Source organism: Eptesicus fuscus, chromosome 3 (genome assembly GCF_027574615.1).
Source record: "Eptesicus fuscus isolate TK198812 chromosome 3, DD_ASM_mEF_20220401, whole genome shotgun sequence".
Classification (NCBI taxonomy): domain Eukaryota; kingdom Metazoa; phylum Chordata; class Mammalia; order Chiroptera; family Vespertilionidae; genus Eptesicus; species Eptesicus fuscus.
Window position 1 is genome coordinate 19,783,987 of NC_072475.1, and position 23,565 is coordinate 19,807,551.

Consider the following 23,565-nt stretch of genomic DNA (forward strand, 5'->3'; position numbering starts at 1 on the left):
TTCAAATATTTAATTAAATATAAAAACGTCCCTGCCTTTTTAAAAAGGATTATCACTGCTGCCTTTATCCAACAGCATGAGATGAGCATGTTAGGCAATTAAATTAAACATCAGTTGAAGAGTCATATGTTCATATGAAGTTCTCTGTCGTTGATTGACCAGGCCACTAAGTGTCTAGCTGTTCTTGAATAATCAACGGACTGAGACACGCAGGCTTGGATGCTCACTAAGAGAGAATCAGTTTATTTGCACATTTTACTGATTTAAAGGCACTGAGGATACCCACTGAATAAAGGAAGTAGGGCATCAGCTTTCATTTTGTGCAATCTTAAGAAAATAAAGGCTAAAGAAATTATCGTGCAGTGAATGAAGAAAGAAAATGCTGTATGCTGGGAAGGGTTACAGAATACTGCCTCTGTGGCATAAAACATATTTTGAGCAGATAGATTTGATTTCCTGAAATTGCTTATCTGCCTAAAAGCAGAGCCTCCCCAAAGAACTCAATTTTCATAAATCCCTTTCCTGGGTGGAGGAACCAGGGAAGACTAACTCCTACCACTGGAGGCTATAAAGTCAGCACCACACCTAAACAGACATTCTCAAAAAACTATCATATCTCCCATCTATTCTCATAAAGCCCATTTCTCTTTCCTAAAAGTCCTTTGCTTTCCCATAAGAACCTTTTCTTCCCCTTCTTCCTCTGTTAAAATGCCATTAAGCTCCAAGTTCTAATTCCTTTCTTGAGTCATATTTTTCTTTGAATTCCCTTAGGTGTGACTAAATCTGTCTGTTCTCTTGCTTATTTGTCTGTTGTCAGTTTAATTTGCAGGCCCCCAAGAACCAAACCTATGAGGATAGAGGAAAAGTTTTTCTTCCCCAACAACCATGAAATGTTACAGCAAAAATAATTTAATTTAGAAGGTAGGTGAGTCCTTTCTAAAGAATGAGAGGTTAAGTAGTGAATTGCTAGATAAGTAGACTTTTACCAGACTAATGATGAGGGGAGAGATTATTATAGGTGGAGGGAATAATGTGTGTGAAAAGAGATGGTAAAGCATTTGGGAGTGAGAAAACTCTACACTGAAACTTAAACACTGATGGAGAAGGTAAAAAATCTTATGTGGCATATAAAATCGTGGAGGACCTTATATGCTACATGAATAGCAAGAGTTCACTTTAAGTAGGGGAGTGATTACTTTGGCTCCTTTGAGTAGAAAGGAATAGAGGAAACAGGAGTGGATAAAGAAAGACTAGTAAGCAGGCTGTGATATAGGGAGGCATGAAGGGATGACAGAGCAAGATGGGATGTGGTAAGGATTGAAATTAAGAAATATTAGGAGACAATATTGTTAATCCTATATAATAAAAGGGTAATATGCAAATTGACCATCACTCCAACATACAAGATGGCTGCCTCCATGTGGTCAAAGATGGCTGCCTCCATGTGGACACAAGATGGCCACCACAAGATGGCCAGCAGGGTAGGGGAGTTGTGGGCAATCAGGCCAGCAGGGGAGGGCAGTTGGGAGGGACCAGGCCTGCAGGGGAGGTCAGTTGGGGGGGACCAGGCCAGCAGGGGAGGGCAATTGGAGGGGACCAAGCCTACAAGGGAGGGCTATTAGGGGCAATCAGGCCTGCAGGGGAGGGCAGTTAGGGATGACTGGGCTGGCAGAGGAGGGAAGTTGGGGGGGACCAGTCCTTCAGGGGAGTACAGTTGGGGGGGACCAGGCCTGCAGGGAAGGGCATTTGGGGGGACCAGGCCTGCAGGGGAGAGCAGTTGGGGGAGACCAGGCCTGCAAGGGAGGGCAGTTGGGGGAGACCAGGCCTGCAGGGGATGGCAGTTAGGGGCAATCAGGCCTGCAGGGGAGCAGTTAGGCATCAATCAGGGGAGTGGTTAGGGGGTGATCAGGCTGGCAGGAAGAAGCAGTTAGGGGCAATCAGACAGGCAGGCAGGCAAGCAGTTGGGAGCCAGCAGTTCTGGATTGTGAGAGGGATGTCTGACTGCCCGTGGGATTGGGCCTAAACGGGCAGTCGGGCATCCCTTGAAGGGTCCCAGATTGGAGACGGTGCAGGCTGTGCTGAGGGACACCGACACCGCCCCCCCCCCCCCCCTCCGTGCACGAATTCCGTGCACTGGGTCTCTAGTATTTCATAATGTATTGAATGTGGAAAAAAGGGTCAGGTGACTTTTGAGTTTAAGATTTGAAAGTCTATCAAATGAGGCAGTACCATATCTTGAAATGAGAAAAAGGACAAGGAGAATTTTTGGGGGGGTTGGGAAAAGGGTTGAGTTAATGTGTTTAAATAATGTATGTAGAATTTGAGGAGCCTATGAAACATACAAATTGAGATATCTAGAAAGCAGTTGGTTATATGAGTTTAAGTGCAGGGAAAACAGACTAAGATTATACATATGTGAGTTTTTGGCAAATATTAAGACCATAGGAATTAATAATTTTAATTAAAGTACCCATTGGGCATGCCTGATATGACAATATGTGAATTATTCAATAGATAAGATTAGGTGGGCATCTTGGAGATGGTAGGGAGAAAGAGTGTGGACTTTGAGGAAAGAGAGTGGTATGGACTGAATGTGTTCCCTCGAAACTCATATGTTGAAGCCTTAACCCCAGTATGACTATTTGGAGATGTGGCCTCTAAAGGAAGTAATTAAATAAGATCATAAAGGTGGGACACCCTCCCCCCCCCCTCCCGCCAATCAGACAGGATTAGTGTCCTTATAAGAAAAGACAACAGACACCTTGCTCACTCTTTCCTCATGTGAGGACAGAGGCTGTCTCCAAATCAGGAAGAGAGCTTTCACCAGGAATCAACCTGCTGACATCTTGATGTTAGACTTCCCCGCCTCCAGAACTGTGAGAAATAATTTTCTGTTGTTTATGTCACTGAGGCTTAAACCTGCGGTACTTTTTATGGCAGTCTGAGCAGACTAATACAGAGTGTAGGAAAGAACTAGCATTTATTGGCTGCTTAGCATTTGCTAGGGTGTTGGCTAGGTGGTGCACATTGGTGATCAGTAGAATAATGACCCCCAAAGATGATCAATCATAATTTCTGGAATCTGTGAATGTGTTACATTACATGGCCAAGAGAATTTAAAGTTGATAATCAGCCAGGCTGGCATGGCTCAGTGGTTGAGTGTGGACCTATGAACCAGGAGGTCATGGTTTGATTCCCCATCAGGGCACATGACCTGGTTGTGGGCTTGATCCCCAGGTGTGGGGCGTGCAGAAGATAGCCAGTCATTGATTTTCTCCCATCATTGATGTTTCTATCTCTCTCTCTCTTCCTCTCTGAAATCAATACAAATATATATTTTTAATTAATAAATAAAATTGCTTATCAGCTGATCATAAAATGGGGATATTATCCTGGATTATCTGGATGAGCCCAGTAGGTATGAATCCTTCAAAGTGGAAGAGGGAGGCAAAAGAGAAGTTCATAGTGATGTGATATGAGGATTCAGCCAAATGCTGCTGGATTTAACAATGGAGGGAGGGGGACTATGAGCCAAGGAATGCAGATAGCTTGTAGAACTAAAAAAATAAAGGGATTCTCCCTTAGGGCCTCCAGAAGGAATTACCATGACAATGCCAGTGAGGACCCTTGTCAAAATTTCTATGCTACATAATGGTAAAATAGTAAGTTGTGTTCAGATTATGAGTTTGTGGTAATTTATTATAGTAGCAATAGAAAAGTAATGACAGTTCATATTTCACACAATCCTCATGAAAACCCCAGAGAGAAGTTGTGCTAATTCTTTTTGCTGATGAATTGTATTATTTCTCTTCACCTCCTGTTTGTTGATTAGCAAATTACTAATTTTTCCTGATGTCTTCAGCATGTAGTACGGTATTCATTGAAGTTGTTGCTTTAGGCTGACACTTAACACACATGTCATTATAGTAAAAATCTGCACAAAAGGGTGATTTTTAAGAAAGATATTGGTCAGAAGAAAAGTGTCTTTTGTTCCTTGGTTGTTGTTTTTTCTGCCTTTGTTGGAACCACAGGAGTTCTTAGGTTAACTAATGTCAGAAAACAAATGGTGTGATTGGTTCATTATAATTTTCATGGCTACTCTTACTGGTGCTTTGCCATTTGTGTGCTCTGGGAAGGCTAAATGTTGTCTCTCTCAAATGATTTGTTTTCAAACCCACAGTGCTTGATATCTAACTTCCACAGGCATCCACCTCCCGGTCCAGTCACCTCTAATATGCAGCAAGGGTGAGCCACACAGAAGCACACCACTGTGGGAAACTATTACAGCTTTCCCAGTCTCCGGGAATCTCTTATTCTTCATCTTCTTTACCCCAACCCTTTGAAACAACTCTTGTGTACTTTGTTATGGGTCTAATATTCCTATAGGCCTGGGCGGGGATTTTTTTAGTGTTTCCTTGGAAAATGTAACTCTTAATTGATTCTTACTTCCTCTTGAGGTGGGAAGACGAGGGGATATGCTGTTATAAATAATCTTACACCTCTGTAGAATATAAAGATGTGGCTGTGTGAGGATGTGAAAGGGGAGAAAATGTTTGTTTTTCTCTTATATCAGGAAAGATATGGAAGAACTTATTATATAACTCAATAGAGTGTCTTCATATAATGTTTTTTAACTCAAATTGGAAAAGTTTGGTTACACTGAAAATGAATTTGTAGAGAATGACTCTTCTTGACTATAACTTATAGTAAAATCACAAATTTGTTGAAAATACAACGAAGATGGGCAAAGAAAATGTGGGGTGGGGGGTTGTTTGTTTCTTGCTGATCTAATCTCTTAATTTCCTTCTTGCTAGGCAATAAGGAAATAGAGGGAACATAATAAAATTACCAACTCATTTTGTTTGTTTGTTTTAAGTAATTATGAAGTTGCTCTCTCTCTTAGGCATTTTTTACTCCTTCTTTTCTCTCTGCAGTGGGATGATGTGGGGGCCTAAATCACTTGCAAACATCTTCACGCAAACATCTGGTGGTCGATGCTGGTTTGGAGCTGGAACCCAGGCTGGCTATGGACTGGAACGCCTACAGGTAGCCTCTCCATTTGGTTTCTATGTGTGGCATAGTTTCAGACTCCTCACAGAATAGCAGCTGAGTTCCAAGAACAAGTGTCACAAAGCGGGCTGACATATTGATTAACTGGCCTCAGAAGTCATGTCCGCTATACTATATCATTTGCGTCATTTATAGATATCCACCCAGGTAAAAGGGCAGTTAGGCTTCACCATGCTATGGGAGGAGAACCAAGGTCACACTATGAGAAAAGCATGTGGGATGGGAGATATTGTGCCCATCTTTGAAAGATACAGTCTGCTATACGTCCTCATTCAGGCCTTCTGCAAACGCATGTTACACCACCCTTGTGAGAGTTTTATAGACTTCTTGTGTTGCATCACAAGCACTCCTGCTGTTGTCCATGTTACAACCAGGAGTAGGAAAAGGAATGATAATACTATAAGTAGCATTTAATGAGTGCTTATTTTATGTCAGGTAATATAAGCAGGTACTATTTTTTTTTCCTCTTTTACTATTGTTAGGCCAATAAACTCAAGGACAGAAAGACTAAAAACAATGAGACAATTCCAAGGAAAAAATACCACAATTACTGATATAGTTCATAAATAATGCAGTCTTATGAAAGATAACAAAAACCAGGTGTCTACACATTACTTATGCCTCCTTGATTTATAAAGCTTTTATTTTCAATAATTAAAACCTCAATTTACCTATATCAAAAATATTTTTAAAACTAGAGGCCTGATGCACGAAATTCGTGCAAGAGTAGGTCTTCCTTCCCCCAGCTGCTGGCACTGGCTTCCCTCTGGCACCCGGGACTCGGGCTTCCCTCGCAGCCCTGGCTTCATCCGGAAGGTCATCCGGAAGAATGTCTGGTCTAATTAGCATATTAAGCTTTTATTATTATAGATACTAAATGGATATATTTTTAATCCTACCCCCCTAAGCCAAGTTCCCCAATAGACATTACACAATTATAACTCCAGGGAGGCGACAGAGTGAAGCTTGCCTTAAGAAAGGTGATATGAAGAAATGGAAATCCCTGGCACATAGCAAGTCGAAGAACAAGAAGACCTTATTATTGTAGGATAATGTGGAGGACATATGGGGGAGAAAGAAGGGAAGATGTGTTTGTATTGTGAATTCCTTCTCCCATTTCAGCTTGCCATATTTCCTGCTTAGAGCTTTGCAAGCAGATCATGTTTTTAATATACATATATGTGTGTATGTGTATATATATATATATATATATATATATATATCTGTATATATATATATATATATATATATATATATATATATGATCATATAATCTCTGGTTATAGATTTCAGTATGTCCAAGCCAAAGAGAAAAATTACTCATTGAAACCTTGTATTCCCCTAGAATTCTAGGAGGTTTTACTTTTTTATTATCACAAATTGATCTGTCCTCCTGTATGTCTGTTCCTACTACCAGCTTCTCTTGCCTTACTTACCTTTGGGGAGTCTTTTTCCTGGTCTTAATACTAAAATTTGTGAGCATTGAGTTCTCTTGGTCCTTTGCTAGGCCCAAATCCATTAAGGATATCCTTCTTGAATGAAGAAGAGAATCATGTAATCACAGTAGGTTTTCGTATAGCCTTCATTTAGTATCTTAGAATGGCTAAAAGGTTTTAGAGATCATCTAATCTTTCTGGACTCACTTCACCCCTAATCTTTCTAACATCTACTCTACAATAAACTGAGTTCTGAAGAGTTTAAGTGTGGTCAAACAATGGTAAAGTCAGAATCAGAATCAGAGATTGAAATTAATCCTTCTGGCCCTAACCGGTTTGGCTCAGTGGATAGAGCGTCGGCTTGTGGACTGAAGGGTCCCAGGTTCGATTCTGGTTAGGGGCATGTGCCTTGGTTGCAGGCGCATCGCCAGTGGGGGGTGTGCAGGAGGCAGCTGATCCGTGTTTCTCTCTTGTCGATGTTTCTGACTCTCTATCCCTCTCCCTTCCTCTCTGTAAAAAATCAATAGAATGTATTAAAAAAAAAAAGAATTAATCCTTCCGATTCCTACCCCAGTGTTCTTTCCACTGTACAAGCAAGATAGTTATACACATTGAGGCAAGGAATGCTATCCATGACTTCATGTGGAGAGGACAACAGAAGCTCCACATTTAGACTCTTTCTGGATTCTGCTGTGTGTGCTTCTTCTCTTGGTTAATTTTAATCTGTATTCTTGCCATGCAACATTCCATAACTGTGAGCATACAATTTTCAGTGAGTTCTGTGAGCCCTTTTGGTGAAGTATTGAGACTGATAGTGGTTTTGGGAACATTCTGAACTCACAATTGGTGTCAGAAGTGAGTAAAGTTCTGTGTGGACTATGTTGTCTGAATTTGCAGTTGGCTCAAACATACGGCATACTTATATTTAGATTGTTTTTGTTCACAGTTATAATACTAACAATGTAGAACAAAATCTAGAATGTAGTATGCATTCATTCAATATTGTAATAAGTAAATGAATGGAAGGAGCTGACTAGTATGAGAAATTAAGAGACTGTTTATGAAATGCAGTACTACAGAACCATGTTGAGAAAAGCTTCCAAATAATGCAAACCGGGTCTCTTTTTTTATTATATTGTGAGTAATACTGTGATGTTTCTGTCTTCAAAATGGTTGCCTCTGTCAGTCACAACTCCTGGAAGTCTTTGGGATTATATATGATCTACAATAATAAAAGAGAAACATGCAAATTAACATCACTCCGCTACTCTACCAGCCAATCAGAGTGAGTATGCAAATTAACCTGAAACCATGGCGGCAGCCCCGCCCCCACCGCTCCAGGCCTGTGGGAGTCAGAGAAGTCTGGCGCCAGTGCCGGAGGCTGGCTGCAGCCAGGGAGACGAAGAAGCCACCTGCCCCGTGATCCCAGGCCGCAGCCAGCAGCAGAAGCCTCATGTCCGCCTGCCCCATGTCCTGGGGGAGACGGAGAAACCTGGCCCCAGTGCCTGAGGCTGGGTGCGGCCTGGGAGACGCAGGCCACAGCCAGCCAGAGAAGTTGCCCACACTGCATCCCAGGGAAGACACAGAAGCTGCCCACCAGTGGTCCAGGAGCCAGCACCTACGGTTGGCTACAGCCTGGTAAATGGAGAAGCAGCCCACCCCGCAGTCCCGGGCACCAGTACCTGCTGCTGGCTGTGGTCCGGGAGATGGAGAAGCCGCCCACCCCGCAGTCCTGGGCACCAGCACTTGCAGCTGCAGCCCAGGCAAAGCCACCTGCCCACCATCCCCTGCAGCTGCAGCCGGCCTGGGCGCCTATGGCTGACCAGAGGGAGGGAAGCCTGGATCCTGGGTGCCTGTGGTCGGCTGGAGGAGGGAATCCTGGGTCCCAGATGCGGGCCCAGGCAGAGGTGGTTAGGGGCAATCAAGCCAGCAGGTGAGCAGTTAGGGACAATGAGGCTGGCAGGCAGAAGAAGTTAGGGGCAATCAGGCAGGCAGGCAAGCAGTTAGGAGCCAGCAGTTCTGGATTGTGAGAGGGATGTCTGACTGCCAGTTATCCCCTGAGGGGTCCCAGATTGGAGAGGGTGCAGGCTGGGCTGAGGGACACCCTTCCTCCCCCCCCCCCCCCCCCCGCCGTGCACCAATTTCATGCACTGGGCCACTAGTGTGCTTATGTTATTACCAGGGAGTTTTAGAGAGGAAGTCTTTTCAGTTTATAGGAGTTACCACCAGATGGTGATATTTTTATTAGGTAAGTAGTTTTTGTCTGTAGATATATAATTTATAGAGAAAAGAGACAACTTATCTGAAATATAATATTTATTAATAAGAAGAACAATAGAATAATGCAAGGGTCAGATGTTTAAATATAGCACAAGATATCTATAAGGGTATTATATAATTTCTTATTATATCAGAAACACATTTTCACAGTCACAATCACATTAAAGAGTAAGTGGATTTTATACTGATGTAGCTGAACCTTCTCCTCTCTGATCAAGGCTGGGGAGGAGGAAACACTCATGCTTAGGCACAGCCCCTGTAGAGGGTTTTTGTCGATTCAACCACTTTTGGCTTGGTGTTTGAAGTGTTATAGGTTACCAATGTGATACTGATTAGCCTTCCAAGCTGTGGCTTTGGGCTAAATTATCCTTGTATAGTGTCAATACAGCAGAGCATTTAAGTGTATCCATTGTATAGTTAATTCAACAACCAAGTTGTTTTTGTTTTTCAGTTGCCCCAGCATAGGCCCAATTACAGTGGGGGTGGCGGGGTGGGGAGGACGGGTACACAGAAGGGAAAAAGGGTATTACTGTTTTCCAATCAAATTCTTGTGTTCTTTAAATATTGGTTTTTGTTAATCTTGAAATATGTACCTAACAATCATTTAGTAAAATATATTGAATTGTTTCTTTGCTTGAGATACTCACATCTTTGAGAAAGAAAGTAAAAAGCACCTAAAGTTGGAATAATATTTGAACTAAATTTTTCTGTGCTTCAAGAATGGCTAAGAAAGTTTGTCAATCTGCAGCTTTAGAAACAGACACTTTTGTTTTGGAGTTAAGAGGAATTTCCTCTGCTTTACCCACAAATTTCGTTAGTCTAGTTGGGTGTACTTCACAGAAATTAATTTGGCAGTTTTTCCTCAGTTTCCATTCAAATAAAGTAAACAATTCTAGAAATGATGAAGTTTATATTTACAACCTTTCCTAATAATGTTTCAGTTAAAAAAGACTATTTGCAGTTCCACTTGTAACACACAAAGTATTTGTTTTAAGGGCAGTCTTGACATACTGAAAAGATGGAAAGAAAGCACTGTTACATTAAAGAGAGAAAGAAAATTTAAAAATTCAGTAAACAATTTGTGTTTTATAGAAATGAAGGAAACAACTATTTACGGACTAGGGACATGCGTGGTTTGAAGTTGGAAGTCAATTTGCAGTTTTACACAAGAATATATTCTCAAGACATCAGTGCAAAGTTAAAGCTGAAACTGTAATAAGCTTGCTTTGCTAATCACATTTCGGCAAGCCTCTTCCAACACAACTCAAGAGTTTTGCTACAGTTCTTTCATTCCCTAAATGTCTTTTCCCCCCTTGCAGTTTAAAGCCCAACATTATGTGTAGAAACGTGCATGGGAACAATATACTCATTAAGCTTATATAATTTCTTTTTGTTTACTCTGAGGTTGACAAACATAGGCAAAACATTAGTAAACTAGGCCAAGATTTGATTTAGAAAAGATTTTTAGAAATTGGGATAAGAAACAAATCTTTTAATTACCACAGTGTGTGATCATTAAAGTGACACATCAAAAGCACTTAAATGTTTGCACTATTTCCAGCTGTTTGCAGTACAAATAATTAACTAGCATTTCTGTAAAGCTTATGTAAACCAACAAATGAAAAAGGAAATCAAATAGCCTTAGAACAAAGGTGTTAGTTTAGCAGTTTGAAGGCGAGGCACCATTCTTGCCTGTACTAGACAAGTGGTCACTAGCTACCCTTGCTTTCTTCCTCTCTTTTCCTGTAAGCTTGATTTAACAACTGGATTTCCTCTTGGTAGCCATCCCTCTCTTGATGCTGCCTTTTACTGTTCTGCCTGTGTGCTTCAACGGTGTCTGGGATGGAGATGTTGATATTGCCATCAGGATTACTTGTGGGTAAAAAGAGAGAATACGAGGCTGTTTCTCCTAAGTCACATGAAACAAACCTGTTTTCTTTCCGTGAGTAGCGTAGGGATGGAGATCTGACCTGTGTGGAGGACTGGCTGATGTTGCTAATGATCGACACAGTGTCCAAGGCCTCTTCATTATCACAAATTTCAAGAACCTCCAAATGTATTTTTACACTGGTGTCCGCAAATGTGGATGGAGAATCTTCTGAGTTTGGCTCATGGCCAACACTTTTGGATCGGTAGACTTCTATTTTCTTAGAGGCTGGGGTTATTTTCTGTCCTTCTGTGCTTACCTCATAGGTGGAAAGAGATAGTGTTTTCCCTGTGGGGGCCTGGAGAGACACCATCCCCTGGAATGCACACAAGGGAATGGCAAGTCCACCACCGGAACGCTGGAGACAAAAACAAAACGATTATTGAAAACTAGTTTCTGAGATCAGGCCATTTAGAAAGTCATTTTATTCATCAAAATGGTAATTTTTTGCTGTTAGAGACCCATTTCCTTGGAAACCTTTTACAGACAAGGGCTTTAAATTCCGCCACCATTCAGTTTGTTCTAGGTCAAATACAACATCTAAATGAGGGCAGCCAGGAACCTTTCTTTGAAGATATGGGAGATATTTCTACTGCTGAAAACAAAATTTGTGTATTGATGGGCAGCAGTAGATGTTTTCAAGAGAAGAATATGAGCATAAAATTAAATGCAATTCATAATCTAGAATTGCTTTTATGTTTTTGCTACATATTCAGTAACATTGAGAAGTTTGCATAGATTGAAACCTGCCCCTCCCCCTAACCCCCTCACGCTTAGAATGCCAGAGAAAATGATCATTGTGAAACTCTGATTCAGGTTAGGTACAAAAAATATTTCAATGGTTAGGTTTGCGCACACGAAAGAGGAACCAAGTGTCACTAAAATGTGCTACAGTATGCTTATTTTTCCACAGAGAAATCACAGTCATTAAAGTAAGCCCAGTGATCGAGAACTCCCCCATAGCTCTGCAAAAACTTGCCTAGAAATTTAAACCATTTTATGTTATTTTTAGAACTTTGTGTATTAATTTTTTTTAAAAAAAATTGTACTCATCACTGAGAAATATTTAAGAAATGAAGAAGATACCATTTTTTATGATAGGCTGTACTTTATATTGTTGATTCATACCTTTATTCTTTTCATGGGCTCCTTTTTTGATTACATGTTAGTCTCAGAAGAAGATATGCCAAACTTCTAGAGCAGAGGTTCTCAACCTCGGTCTCTAGATCAAGCATTATCAGTATCACCTTGTAATGTGTAGGAAATGTGATTTTTGAGCTCCACTCCACACCTACTGAATTAGAAACTCTGAAGGTGGGGGCTCAGCAATCTGTATTTAATTAAATTAATTAATTAATTTTTTTGTTAATCCTCACCCAAGGATATTTTTTCCATTGATTTTTAGAGAGAGTGGAAGGGAAGGAGAGAGAGAGAGAGAGAGAGAAAACAAACAAACAAATATTGATCATTGATCAATCTGTATTTTAAATAAGCCTTCCAGATAATTCTGTTGCATGCTGAGGCTTAGGATCCATTGCTGTAACTAAAGAAATGGCATACCTAACTGGTTTGGCTCAGTGGCTAGAGCATCAGCCTGCAAACTGAAAGGTCCTAAGTTCAATTCCAGTCAAGGACATGTACCTTGGTTGCAAGAACATCCCCAGTAGGGGGTGTGCAGGAGGCAGCTGATCGATGTTGCTCTCTCATCGATGTTTCTAACTCTCTATCCCTCGCCCTTCCTCTCTGTAAAAAAACAATAAAAATATATTTTTTAAAAAAGAAAGAAATGACATAGCCCTTCATTCATTCAAAAAGAAGGGGCTATGGGATGGCTAACCTATACTTTTATACATGTGTCATCTATAAAGCCTGGAGATACTAATGGAAGAGTGTTAAGAGTGTTGGCTTAAGAGTGCTTTTCCACTAGGGGAATTAGCATGAAGGCTCATGGTGTTTTGCCAGTTTAGGATGATCAACCTTCCCAGTGTGTCTGTGACTGTCCCAGTTTTAGCACTGAAATTCCAGTATCCCAGGAAATCAGTCTCTCTCTCCCAAAGAAACCAGAATGGTTGTTCACCCTGTTAGCCCTGGGCATTTTGTATATGGACCTAAGAGTGGCTAGAGAAAGTCCAGGACCAGTGTCCTGCTATTGGTGAATAGTTTGGATTCTCATCTACTTGAAGAATTTTTACAGGAGGATGCATCATGAGCTTCATTTGGGGTGCCATCATGCCTCACTCCTTGAATTTGGGGACCATAAAAAGTAGTCTAGGACTTGTGAGACATGTCACTATGCTTTCCTTTCTTCCCTATGGACAAGTCTTGAGCTCTGTTTATCTATAAGGAGACCTGGGAACCTAACTTGAGGGCCTTGTCCCTTGATAAACTTTGAAATCTTACACTGTAAAGATCAGTTTACCCTTCTGCTGAGGCAAAGAACTTCATCAACTTCACATATGTAATGTTGATTGAAGCAGGAGAGACAGAGGGACAATTCTTAGGTTCACTGCAGTACTGGAGCATTGTTTGAGTGACAGCAACTTTTGGCAAAGAAGTGACTTTTATTTATGTTTTTATACATTCATTCATTAAACATTTGCTGAGTACCTATTATGTGCACTATCATGAGCTTAAATTGGTTGTACAGATATACTATATACTGTACATATAATACATACCCTATATAATAAAAGCCTAATATACAAATTGTCCCCTTGACCAGGAGTTCAGCCGGGAGTTTGACTGGGAGTTCGACCAGGGGGCAAGGACAGCAGCGGTGAGCAGCAGTGGCGGCAGGTGGCCGGGGAAGTGAAGCACCCTGGCCAGCAGCCGCTAGGGACCCTACCTATGCACGAATTTTGTGCACTGGGCCTCTAGTATAACATATATATATATAAATACATATAGATATATATATATAGATATATATATGTATATATATATATATATACACATATATATATATACACATATACACATATATATACATATATGTATATATATGATTTACTATACTTGATTCAAAGACTTCACAGGTAATTGGGTGAGATAGATGTGAAGAAACAAAATAAAACTTTAATCTAACTGTCTAATAAAGATAGGAGCCAAGTTCTGTGAGGTTTAAGTGAGGCATGACAACATCTGGTAGAAGATTTCATATAGGATGGTATTTGAAATGGAGCTTAAGAATCAAGAAAATACTTAGACCCTGGCTGGGTAGCTCAGTTTGTTAAAGCGCTATCCCAATATGCCAAGGTTGTGGATTGGATTCCCCATCAGGGCACATATAAGAAGCAACTAATGAATGTATAAATAAGTGGAACAATAAATTGATATTTCTCTCTCTCTCTCTCCCTTTTCTCTAAAATCAATCAATACATAAACATTAAAAAAGAAAAAAAGAAAAGATTTATAGTTTTAAATTTACAGTTTTAAAAGCCATGCTTTCTAAGTAATAAGTCATAAGTTAAAGGGCCAACTTAAAGGTTTTCCATCCTGAGAAAACCTTTGTTATCAAAGTCAGAAATTTCTGTGTTTTTTTTTTTAAATTAAAATTGACAAACTTTATATAATCAGAAAATTTGACTGTCATTTAATAACGTGAATTTATAAATAGCCTGCAGAGCCTTCTTTATTCTGAAAGCTAGTTAACCTGAAAGCTGAACTTCCTTACATTACACTTTATTGGAAGAAGATAAAAAAAAACCTACATTAGAACTTAAAAAATTGTTTATAAGTTTTCTCTTTGATATAGAATGTTGCATAAATAAAGTCCTATGGAGTATACTATTTTAAAAAAGAAAAATGTGCCCAGCCAGTGTGGCTCAGTGGTTTAGTGTTGTCATATGAACCGGGAGGTCAGGGTTCGATTCCCAGTTAGGGCACATGTTCAGGTTGCAGGCTCGATCCCCAGTAGGGGGCCTGCAGGAGTTAGCCAATCAATTATTTACTCTCATCATTGATGTTTCTATTTCTCTCTCCCTCTCCCTTCCTCTCTGAAGTCAATAAAAATATATTTAAAAAGAAAAATGTGATGAGAAAACTGAGTTACCAGTGCCCAGCAGTATTGGCACGTCTATTTTAAAAGCACATTTGCTAGAGCATCAACAGCATAACATGTCTTTATACCATATACCAACTTGCATCATTGATAATCAGTTAATATAAAAGCAAATATGATAAAGAACTTTTTGTGTCTGATTTTATACATCCACATAATGCACATTTTAATAACTCTCCCATGCTAACCTCATCTTTAAATGAACAAACAAGCTTTACTGAGTTATCAAATGACAGCTCATTAAAATTGGTATTTGAGAGTTGCATAGTGCCAGAGTTTTGCTAAGTATGAAGTCTCATTATTCTGAAATAGCACACTAAGTATTTTGTTATCAAAATTATTTTGTGACATATTTTTTCTTTAATGCATGTTTATAATAGCTGAATATATGTGTTGACAGGTTGTGTATATATCAGTACATGTAACATGTATATGGAATATACATATATTTTTCTGCAAATATTGAAATATTCTTATTTAAAATGATGGTCTCCATTTGAGAGTCATAGAAGTGAAAACACAGAGTCAGATTATATAAAAACAGATCTGAGCATATACACATATCTTTACACTATTAATCCAAAATTGGCAAGTTAATTTTAGCAAAATAGTACATTCACTTAAAGCTGATTCAGTAGTTTTAATTTTATTGGTTATGACAGTATTTAATGTTTAAGTTGTTTTGGATTTAGATTTACGTAAGAATTATTAGTGTAAGGTTTATTTCAAATTTTGTTTGTATGTCTTTAATCAAAATCATAAAAATTTGATTCAACAAGTTCATACAATTTTTTTTAAAGAGACTATTATTTAAGTTAGAGAAACATTGTGTTAGGGGAGGGAAAATAGGAGCTTGGACTAAGGGAGTAGTAAGAGGGATAGAGATTCGGGGGGGGGGGGGGGTGCTGGCAGAATTTGAGTAAAATCAACAGAATTTTCCACCTCTTTTAGGATATGGAGGGAGGACTAAAATGGAGAGAAATCAGAAGCTGTGAGAACAGACATTCAACTACTATTAAGTACTAGCACTGGGCTAGCTGGTAGGTCTATAGCAGGAATGAAGAGGCTTTCAGGTCTTAAGAGCCCATAGAATACATAAATAATGAAGCTCGTAAATAATTGCATTTTCCTGTGATTCATGCTACAGTAGATACAAGCTGAAAAATTGTGAGAATGTGGAATAATAGCACTTAACCAAGGTGGAGGGAGGGAAAAGGAGGCCTAAGAATCCTTCCCAGAGCAGAGCTCAATGTTTACAGATGAGTAAAAATACCATTTTAAGTTATAAAAGTAAATTGTAAAATAATACTAATAGTATGATCCAGTTTTCTTGTAGAAAAACACCTACCAGAAATGAATCCAGTAAATTTATGTTTACAGGGATAAAAAGTAGATACACAGGCATACACATATACATATTGTAGGCATAGAAAAAGGTTTGAAAAACTTTTTTCTGGAAGTAGATGGGGAAAGATTTCAACTTTTTTATTTTACTAGAGGCCTTGTGCACGAAATTTGTGCACAGGGAGGGGGGAGTCCCTCAGCCCGGGCTGCACCCTCTTGCAATCCGGGACCTCTTGGGGGGTGTCCGACTGACGGTTTAGGCCCAATCCCTGCAGTTGGACATCCCTCTCGCAATCTGGGATCACTCGCCCCTAAGCGCTTGCCTGCCTGCCTGCCTGCTCAGTGCGTATCATAGCGACTGGTCAGTCTGGTCATTCCATCGTAACAGTGGCTTAGGCTTTTATATATAGATATTTCTAAATTATATGCTGCTGCTGATGACTTTGTTCATGGAAATTGATTAGGTAATAGAGGGGGCAGAGAATATAAAATATTACTAGAGGTCATCAAGATACAGGGGTAGAGTAATGAGTGTGAGTTGCCTATGATGGTAGTCAACCTCAGAGTTCAGTTTGGTGTTTGTGTTGCTTTTGGGATTTGTGCTGTGTTTGGGGCTTGTTTTGCATTTGGGGTTTGTGAACCAACATTCTGTATTTGGGTTTGTGCTATTTTTAGGTTAGGAGAAAGGAGACAAACAGAAGGAGAAAAAAAATTATAAGAAAGGAAAAAGATCCTCTGGTCCTAGCCAGGAAAAAATTTATAGCACTTTCACAGTGGCCAGGGTCTATATTTGATTCTCTGCACTAATTTTATTGAAAAAATATTATAAACATTTGAGCCAATGTTAACATGAAGTTCAAATAAACAGAGAATTCCACTTCAAAAAAATACTTATAGTACTTGAGTCACAAGCTACAATGTAGCCTATAGATTTACAAACCATTGATAAAGTTCAAGAACAATTTAAAAAAAAAGACTAAAAGTAAAAAGCAATAAACCCTGAAGAGAAAATGAACATTAATTGTAAGGAGATATTATAAAAGACTGTTAATATTGGTTTATTTTATTTTGATCTTTGTACTGAGTTGAATAGTGTCCCCTCCAAAGTTCATACCCACCTACAACCTGTGAATATGACCTCATTTGGAAATAGGGCCTTTGTAGATGTAATCAAATTAAGATAAAGTCATACTGGATTAGGGTGAGCCCTAATTTCATTGACTGTTGTTATTTCAAGGAAAGAGAAAATTGGACATAGACTGACACTGGGAAGATGGGTATGGGAAGGAGACAGCAATTGGAGTTATGCTGTCATAAGCTAAGAAGAAAGGATCCTCTCTTAGAGCCTCAGAGGAGTAAGGCCCTACCTACACCTTGATTTTAGACTTCTGACCTCCAGAAACGTGAGTCAATAGATTTCTGATGTTTTAAGCTATCCAAGTTTGTGGTAATTTGTTATGGCTGCCCTAGGAAACTAATGTAATGTTTCATGTAAAATATTACTAAAACACATATGTAAATAGACATTTTACAGAGTTTGATAACTGCCGATTTTCTTCTGGAGATTAGAATTGTGGCATTTCTGTTAAATCCACATAGACTGTAATCTCCTTAAAGCAAGGGAACATTTCCTTGTTGCTCTTTATTTTCCCTGCTATCTATCTCAGTGGCTGGCATGAGGCAACCCCTTAAAAATATTTGTTAGACTAGCCGGTGTGGCTCAATGGTTGAATGTCAACCCATGCACCAAGAATGACCAGTTCCACTCCTGGTCAGGGCACATGCCTTGGTTGCAGGCTCGAGCTCCAGTAGGGGGCATGCAGGAGGCAGCCATCTATATTGATGTTTCTCTCTCATCGAAGTTTCTATCTCTATCCCTCTCCTTTCCTCCCTCTCTCTAAAAGGCAATAAAAACATAATTTAAAAATATATATTTAGTTAGGTGAATAAATGTGTGCATGACAATGAATCTGAAACAATGACTTTGTAGGCTTTTTAGATTCCATATTTTAACTTCCTAAAGCATAAAAAATAAGATAATCTTTTAAAAATATTGCTGCTTAAAATTCATTTTTTTATATTTTAACAGTGCTATGCATTAAATGATAATAGTTACAAGTACATCAGAAGAACATATAAACACCTATTTTTTAATAAAAATAAAATAGAATATTAGGGGACTGAATTGTGTGTAAAAGTTTAGTGCATGATAAAAAATGATAGATTCAGAGAACATAAAACTTCTCATTTAGTAGTCTCTGCTTTCTTTCCATTTGAAAGTCAGTGAATTAGCATAAGCTGTTGGGAATAATGACAATCCATTATTGTTGTATTCCTGAGTGTAGGTGGCTGGAAGCTTTTTTGTTTGAAAATGAAAAGCAATCTCTAAATCTCAGAAATGCTTCAGGAGGAGAAAGCATGCCATGTAAACACATTAGCACAAATAATCAGCTCTGATAATTGATTCAGACTGACTGACCTTGGGTATATTGAACCTTTTTTTTCCCTTCACTTTAAGCCTCTAGGTGAATTCAGAGTGAAATTACAATATAAGAGTTGCTCCAAATTTTTCTCCTAACATGATGAAGTATGCTGTTGATTATCTAAGTCAGTGGTCGGCAAACTGCGGCTTGCGAGCCACATGCGGCTCGTGAGCCGCGGTTTGCCACTCTGTTGACTAATGAGTTTGCTGACTACTGACCTAGACTCTTGATTCCAATAATTACAGGCTGTTGTTGTTCCTTGTGATTAAGCCCCTACCCAGTGGTCGGCAAACTCAGTCAACTGAGCGGCAAACCGCGGCTCGCAAGCCACGTTTTAGTTTCCATTTGATACCTAGCACTCACCAGAGACCATGCAGTTTTAGTTTCCATTTGATACTAGGAGAACTGACAGTCATAGATGGGAAACTGCTTGCCCAGGGTCATATCTATATATATATAAAAGACTAAGCGACTGTTACGACTGAACTACTGGAATGACCAGTCAACCAGTCACTATGATGTGCACTGACCACCAGGGGGCTTGAGTGTCTGTCCCATGGTAGTCAGTGCTTTCTCACAGGGGGAGCACCACTCACTCAGAAGCCAGGCTCATGGCTGGCGAGCACAGCTGCAGTGTCAGGAGCCTCTCCCGACTTTGTGGCAGATATTCTGAGCAGCGGCAGAAGGCGCAGCAGGCCAGAATGAGTGCAAGCAGTGCGGTGCCCGCCCCGGCTTGGGCCCCTCCCTGGCTGCTTGCCGCTTGGCACACTGCTACATCCCTTGGGGGATGTCCAACTGCTGGTTTAGACCCAATCCCCGCAGGCCAGGATTGCTGCAAGAGGGCGCAGGCCAGGCTGAGGGTTCCCTCTCCCATGCATGAATCCATGTACCAGGCCTCTAGTCCTATCTAATAAAAGAGTAATATGCAAATTGATCGTACCTTTGCTACACCCACAAGCCACGCGCACCAGCCAATCAGGAGTGACTATGCAAATTAACCCAACCAAGATGGCTGCAGCCACGGAGTGAGCAGGAGGCTTGGGTTTCCCCGGCAATGGAGGAAGCCAAGCTTCCTGCAAACCCTGTCCAGCCTAGGCCTCCAATCAAGGCTACAAAGTTTCAATTATAGAAGATAAATAAATCCCAACAAAAATGGCTGCAGCCACTGAGCGAGTAGGAGGCTTGGGTTTCCCCGGCGATGGAGGAAGCAAAGCTTCCCACAGCCCTGGTCTCCGCTCAAGGCTACAAAGTTTCAATTATAGAAGATAAATAAATCCCAGATACCAGGGCCTCTGCTTGGATCACTGTGGGGCGTGGCCAGCCTCCAAACCACCACAGGCCCCTTGCCCAGGCCGTCCCATGCCCCAAGGGAACCCCACCCTGATCCAGGACACCCTTCAGGGCAAGCCAGCTGGCCCCCATCCGAGCACCAGGCCTCTATCCTAACTAATAAAAGAGTAATATGCAGATTGACCATCACTCCAACACACAAGATGGCTGCCCCCATGTGGTCAAAGATGGCTGCCCTCATGTGGACACAAGATGGCCACCACAAGATGGCCAGAAGGGGAGGGCAGTTAGGAGGGACCAGGTCTGCAAGGGAGGGCAGTTGTGGGCAATCAGGCCAGCAGGGGAGGGCAGTTGGGAGGGACCAGGCTTACAAGGGAGGACAGTTGGGGGCGATCAAGCCTGCAGGAGAGGGCAGTTAGGGGTGACCAGGCCAGCAGGGAAGGGCAGTTAGGGGCAAACAGGCTGGCAGGGGAGCAGTTAGGCATCAATCAGGCTGGCAGGGGAGTGGTTAGGGGGTGATCAGGCTGGCAGGCAGAAGCAGTAAGGGGCAATCAGGAAGGCAGGCAGGCAAGCAGTTGGAAGTCAGCAGTCCTGGATTGTGAGAGGAATGTCCGACTGCCCGTTTACTGGGATCGGGCCTAAACGGGCAGTCGGACATCCCTCGAGGGGTCCCAGATTGGAGAGGGTGTAGGCTGGGCTGAGGGACACACCCCGCCGTGCACAAATTTCATGCACTGGGCCTCTAATAGGTAATAATAGCAGGACTGGTACCAGGTCTCAGGTTTCTTAACTCCCAGTTCAGTGCTCTTTCCACTGCATCATGCTATCACTTTATAAGAAATCTGCCCTAGCCAGGAGTGGATCATGGGTTTTCTGCTCTGGAAACTAGAATTCTGTTATTAACTCATGACCAATTCAGGAGACCGACAATTTTAATATAAATTAAGATCATACACATTATCTCTAGATGATTTGAGTGACTTAGGCATGTAAAAGTACAGTACTTTGAGTAATAAGTCATGTTGACCATCTGGGAGATAAGAGACAGGAACACTTAAAAAATAGCAGGGAGAGCAAGAACCTTGTGGAAAACAACAACAATTAACTAGATTTTTAATAATTTACTTTTGGAATTTTATTTAAAACTATTTTCATATATTCAACTCCCAAATACTCCTTGTGTCATACTGTCACCTTCATTTAAATGTTTAGTGAACCTATGTTTGCCCCACCCTGTACATTTTCTTATATACTTTTCACATCAACCTTACAAAATAGAAACACTCCTCATCCCAATATTTAGATGACATAATTGAGTCATGGGGAGATAACTCAAGTTAGTAAATATCATAGTCAAATCCAAATCAAGGATAATCTGCTCTTAGCTATTCTGCTCTTACTTCAAGGCATAGTGTTGGCAGATAAAATATGAATAACACCTCACTCTCCTAATCTACCTATAACTTTCAAAGTCCTATGGGAACAAGAGAGTGAAGTACTGCTGTAGAGTCACATACACCTACCTGCCTTTGAACTCAGTTGAGCCACTATCCCTGTAATCCTTACCTCTCGAAGCTTCAGTTATGTCATTTGAAAAATAGGAAGAATAAATGAGTTCATGCATGTTAAATATTAGTTGAGTGCTTCACACAAAGTGCGCCGTAAGTATTAGCTATTATTGGGAGGTGAGAGAGGAATCCATGACGTTTTTGAGATTTTTAGTGCTAGTGTCTACTACCAGTAGTTGATATAAGGAGTTTAGGAGGATATAGGTAATGCAATGTTACTTTTTTAAAAAATTTCTTTATTGATTAAGGTATCACATATTTGTCCTCATCCCCCCATTCCCATCCCACACCCCTCCCCACACATGCCCCCACCCCCCTGTTGTCCTTAACTGCTGGTTAGGCTCATATGCTTGCACCCAAGTCCTTTGGTTGATCTCTCCCCTTTACCCCCACCCTCCCCTACCCTCTCTCTGAGGCCCGACAGTCTGATCCATGCCTCCTTGTTTCTGGGTCTGTTCTTGTTCATGTCTGTGTTGTTCATTATTTCCCATAGATGAGTGAGATCATGTGCTATTAGAAATACACTTATAAGAACTGAAAATGAGACAAGCAATAATGGTTATGGTGACTTTTAAAATCTTCATGTACTATTCAGGCAGCATATTCCTCTGCCCTATTTTATCCTAATTGTCTAAATATACAAAATAAAAGCCAATGATTACTAGAGTGGATTAAAACATGACCTGACTATATACTGTCTACACAGAACTCACTTCAAATGTAATGATATAAGGAGGCTGAAAGTAAAAGGATGGAAAAAGATATAGCATGCAAGCATCAATCAAATAAAGAAAAAATGGCTATATTGACACCAGATAAAATAGACTACAGAGCAAAGAAAATTACTAGAGACAGTAAGGATTATTGTATAATGATAAAAGGATCTATCTACCAAGAAGACAGTAATTCTGTGTATATGTCAAACAACAGAGCGGCAAAACATGTAAAGCAGACTGCAGAAGAGAAATAAGAAGTGGTCAGATTCACAGTTATAGCTATGGACTTCACTACCTTTCTCAATATAGATGCAGACATCCTTAACAAATATTTGCAAATGGAACTCAGCAGTCAATAACAAGAATTATACTCTACTAGGAGCCCAATGCACGAAGATTCGTGCTAGAATGGGCCTTCCTTTCCCTGGCTGCCAACACCACCTTTCCACTCCGGCCCAGCCCCTTTCTGCTCAGGCCCTGGAGCCGCCTCTTTCTGCTCCAGCCCCGCCTTCCCACACTGCCCAGAGGCCCTGAGGGGGGGGGGGGAGTAGGGCAGAACACCTGCGTTGTCACCATGGCGATGATGCAAGCATCCTGCCCCTGTCACTCGGCGCCTATGTATGCAAATTAACTGCCATCTTTGTTGCATTAATTTGCATATCACTCCTGATTGGCTGGTGGCATAGCGGAGGTATGGTCGATTTACATGTTTGTCTATTATTAGGTAAGATGACTAAGTTGGGTTTATTCCAGAACTGCAAGGCTAGTTTTGATATTCAGAAGTAAGTTGCTGTGATCCACCATATTAATAGGCTAAAGAAGAAAAATCACATGATTATATGAATTGATGCAGAAGAACTATTTGACAAAATTCAACATCCATTTATTATGAAAGAACACTAGGAAAAGAGAGTAAGTACCTCATCTTGATAAAGAGCATCTATAAGGATGCTACCACTAACATTATCCTTAATGGTGAGACACTCCTTTCACTTAAGATCAAGAGCAAGGCAAGGATGTCAGTTCTTACCACTCCTATTCAGCATAGTGCTGGAAGTTCTAGACAGTGAAATAAGTCAAGAAAAGGAAATTAAAGGAACACATATCAGAAAGGAAGAACTAAAACTGTTAATAATATTTACAGATGACATGATTGTTCATAGTAGAAAATCCCCAAGGAATTTACACAAACTCCTAGAACTAATAAATGAGCTAGTCAAAGTTGTCTATAAGTTAAACTTCCAGAATCTTTTTTATTGCTATATAGCAGTTAACATATGGACATCACAATTGAAAATACCATACTATTTATAATTGCTTAAAAAGTGAAATACTTAGGTATTAGTCTAACAAACCTGTATAGGACTTACAGTATATGCTGGGTACAATAT

The 23,565-nt window shown here is 40.4% G+C and overlaps 1 protein-coding gene and 1 long non-coding RNA gene across 7 annotated transcripts in view; one reads left to right on the forward strand and one right to left on the reverse strand.

Annotated features, from left to right (window-relative positions):
• The window catches only part of LOC129148554 (uncharacterized), a 277,290-nt gene that overhangs the window by 284 nt on the left and 253,441 nt on the right, over positions 1–23,565 (forward strand). For 5 of the 6 annotated variants that reach the window (XR_008555514.1, XR_008555510.1, XR_008555511.1 and 2 more), the window contains exons 2-3: positions 818–921; positions 4,935–5,046. This is a non-coding gene — a long non-coding RNA (uncharacterized LOC129148554). Of the gene's footprint in view, positions 1–817; positions 922–4,934; positions 5,047–17,354; positions 17,513–23,565 lie in introns of those variants that run through there. The other variant, XR_008555513.1, reaches the window with a different exon arrangement.
• GPR149 (G protein-coupled receptor 149) overlaps positions 10,499–23,565 on the reverse strand; it is a 50,452-nt gene continuing 37,385 nt past the window's right edge. Inside the window, exon 4 of the mRNA XM_008142212.3 lies at positions 10,499–11,071. Coding sequence (XP_008140434.2) covers positions 10,499–11,071 — 573 coding nt within the window. The remainder of the gene's footprint in view (positions 11,072–23,565) is intronic.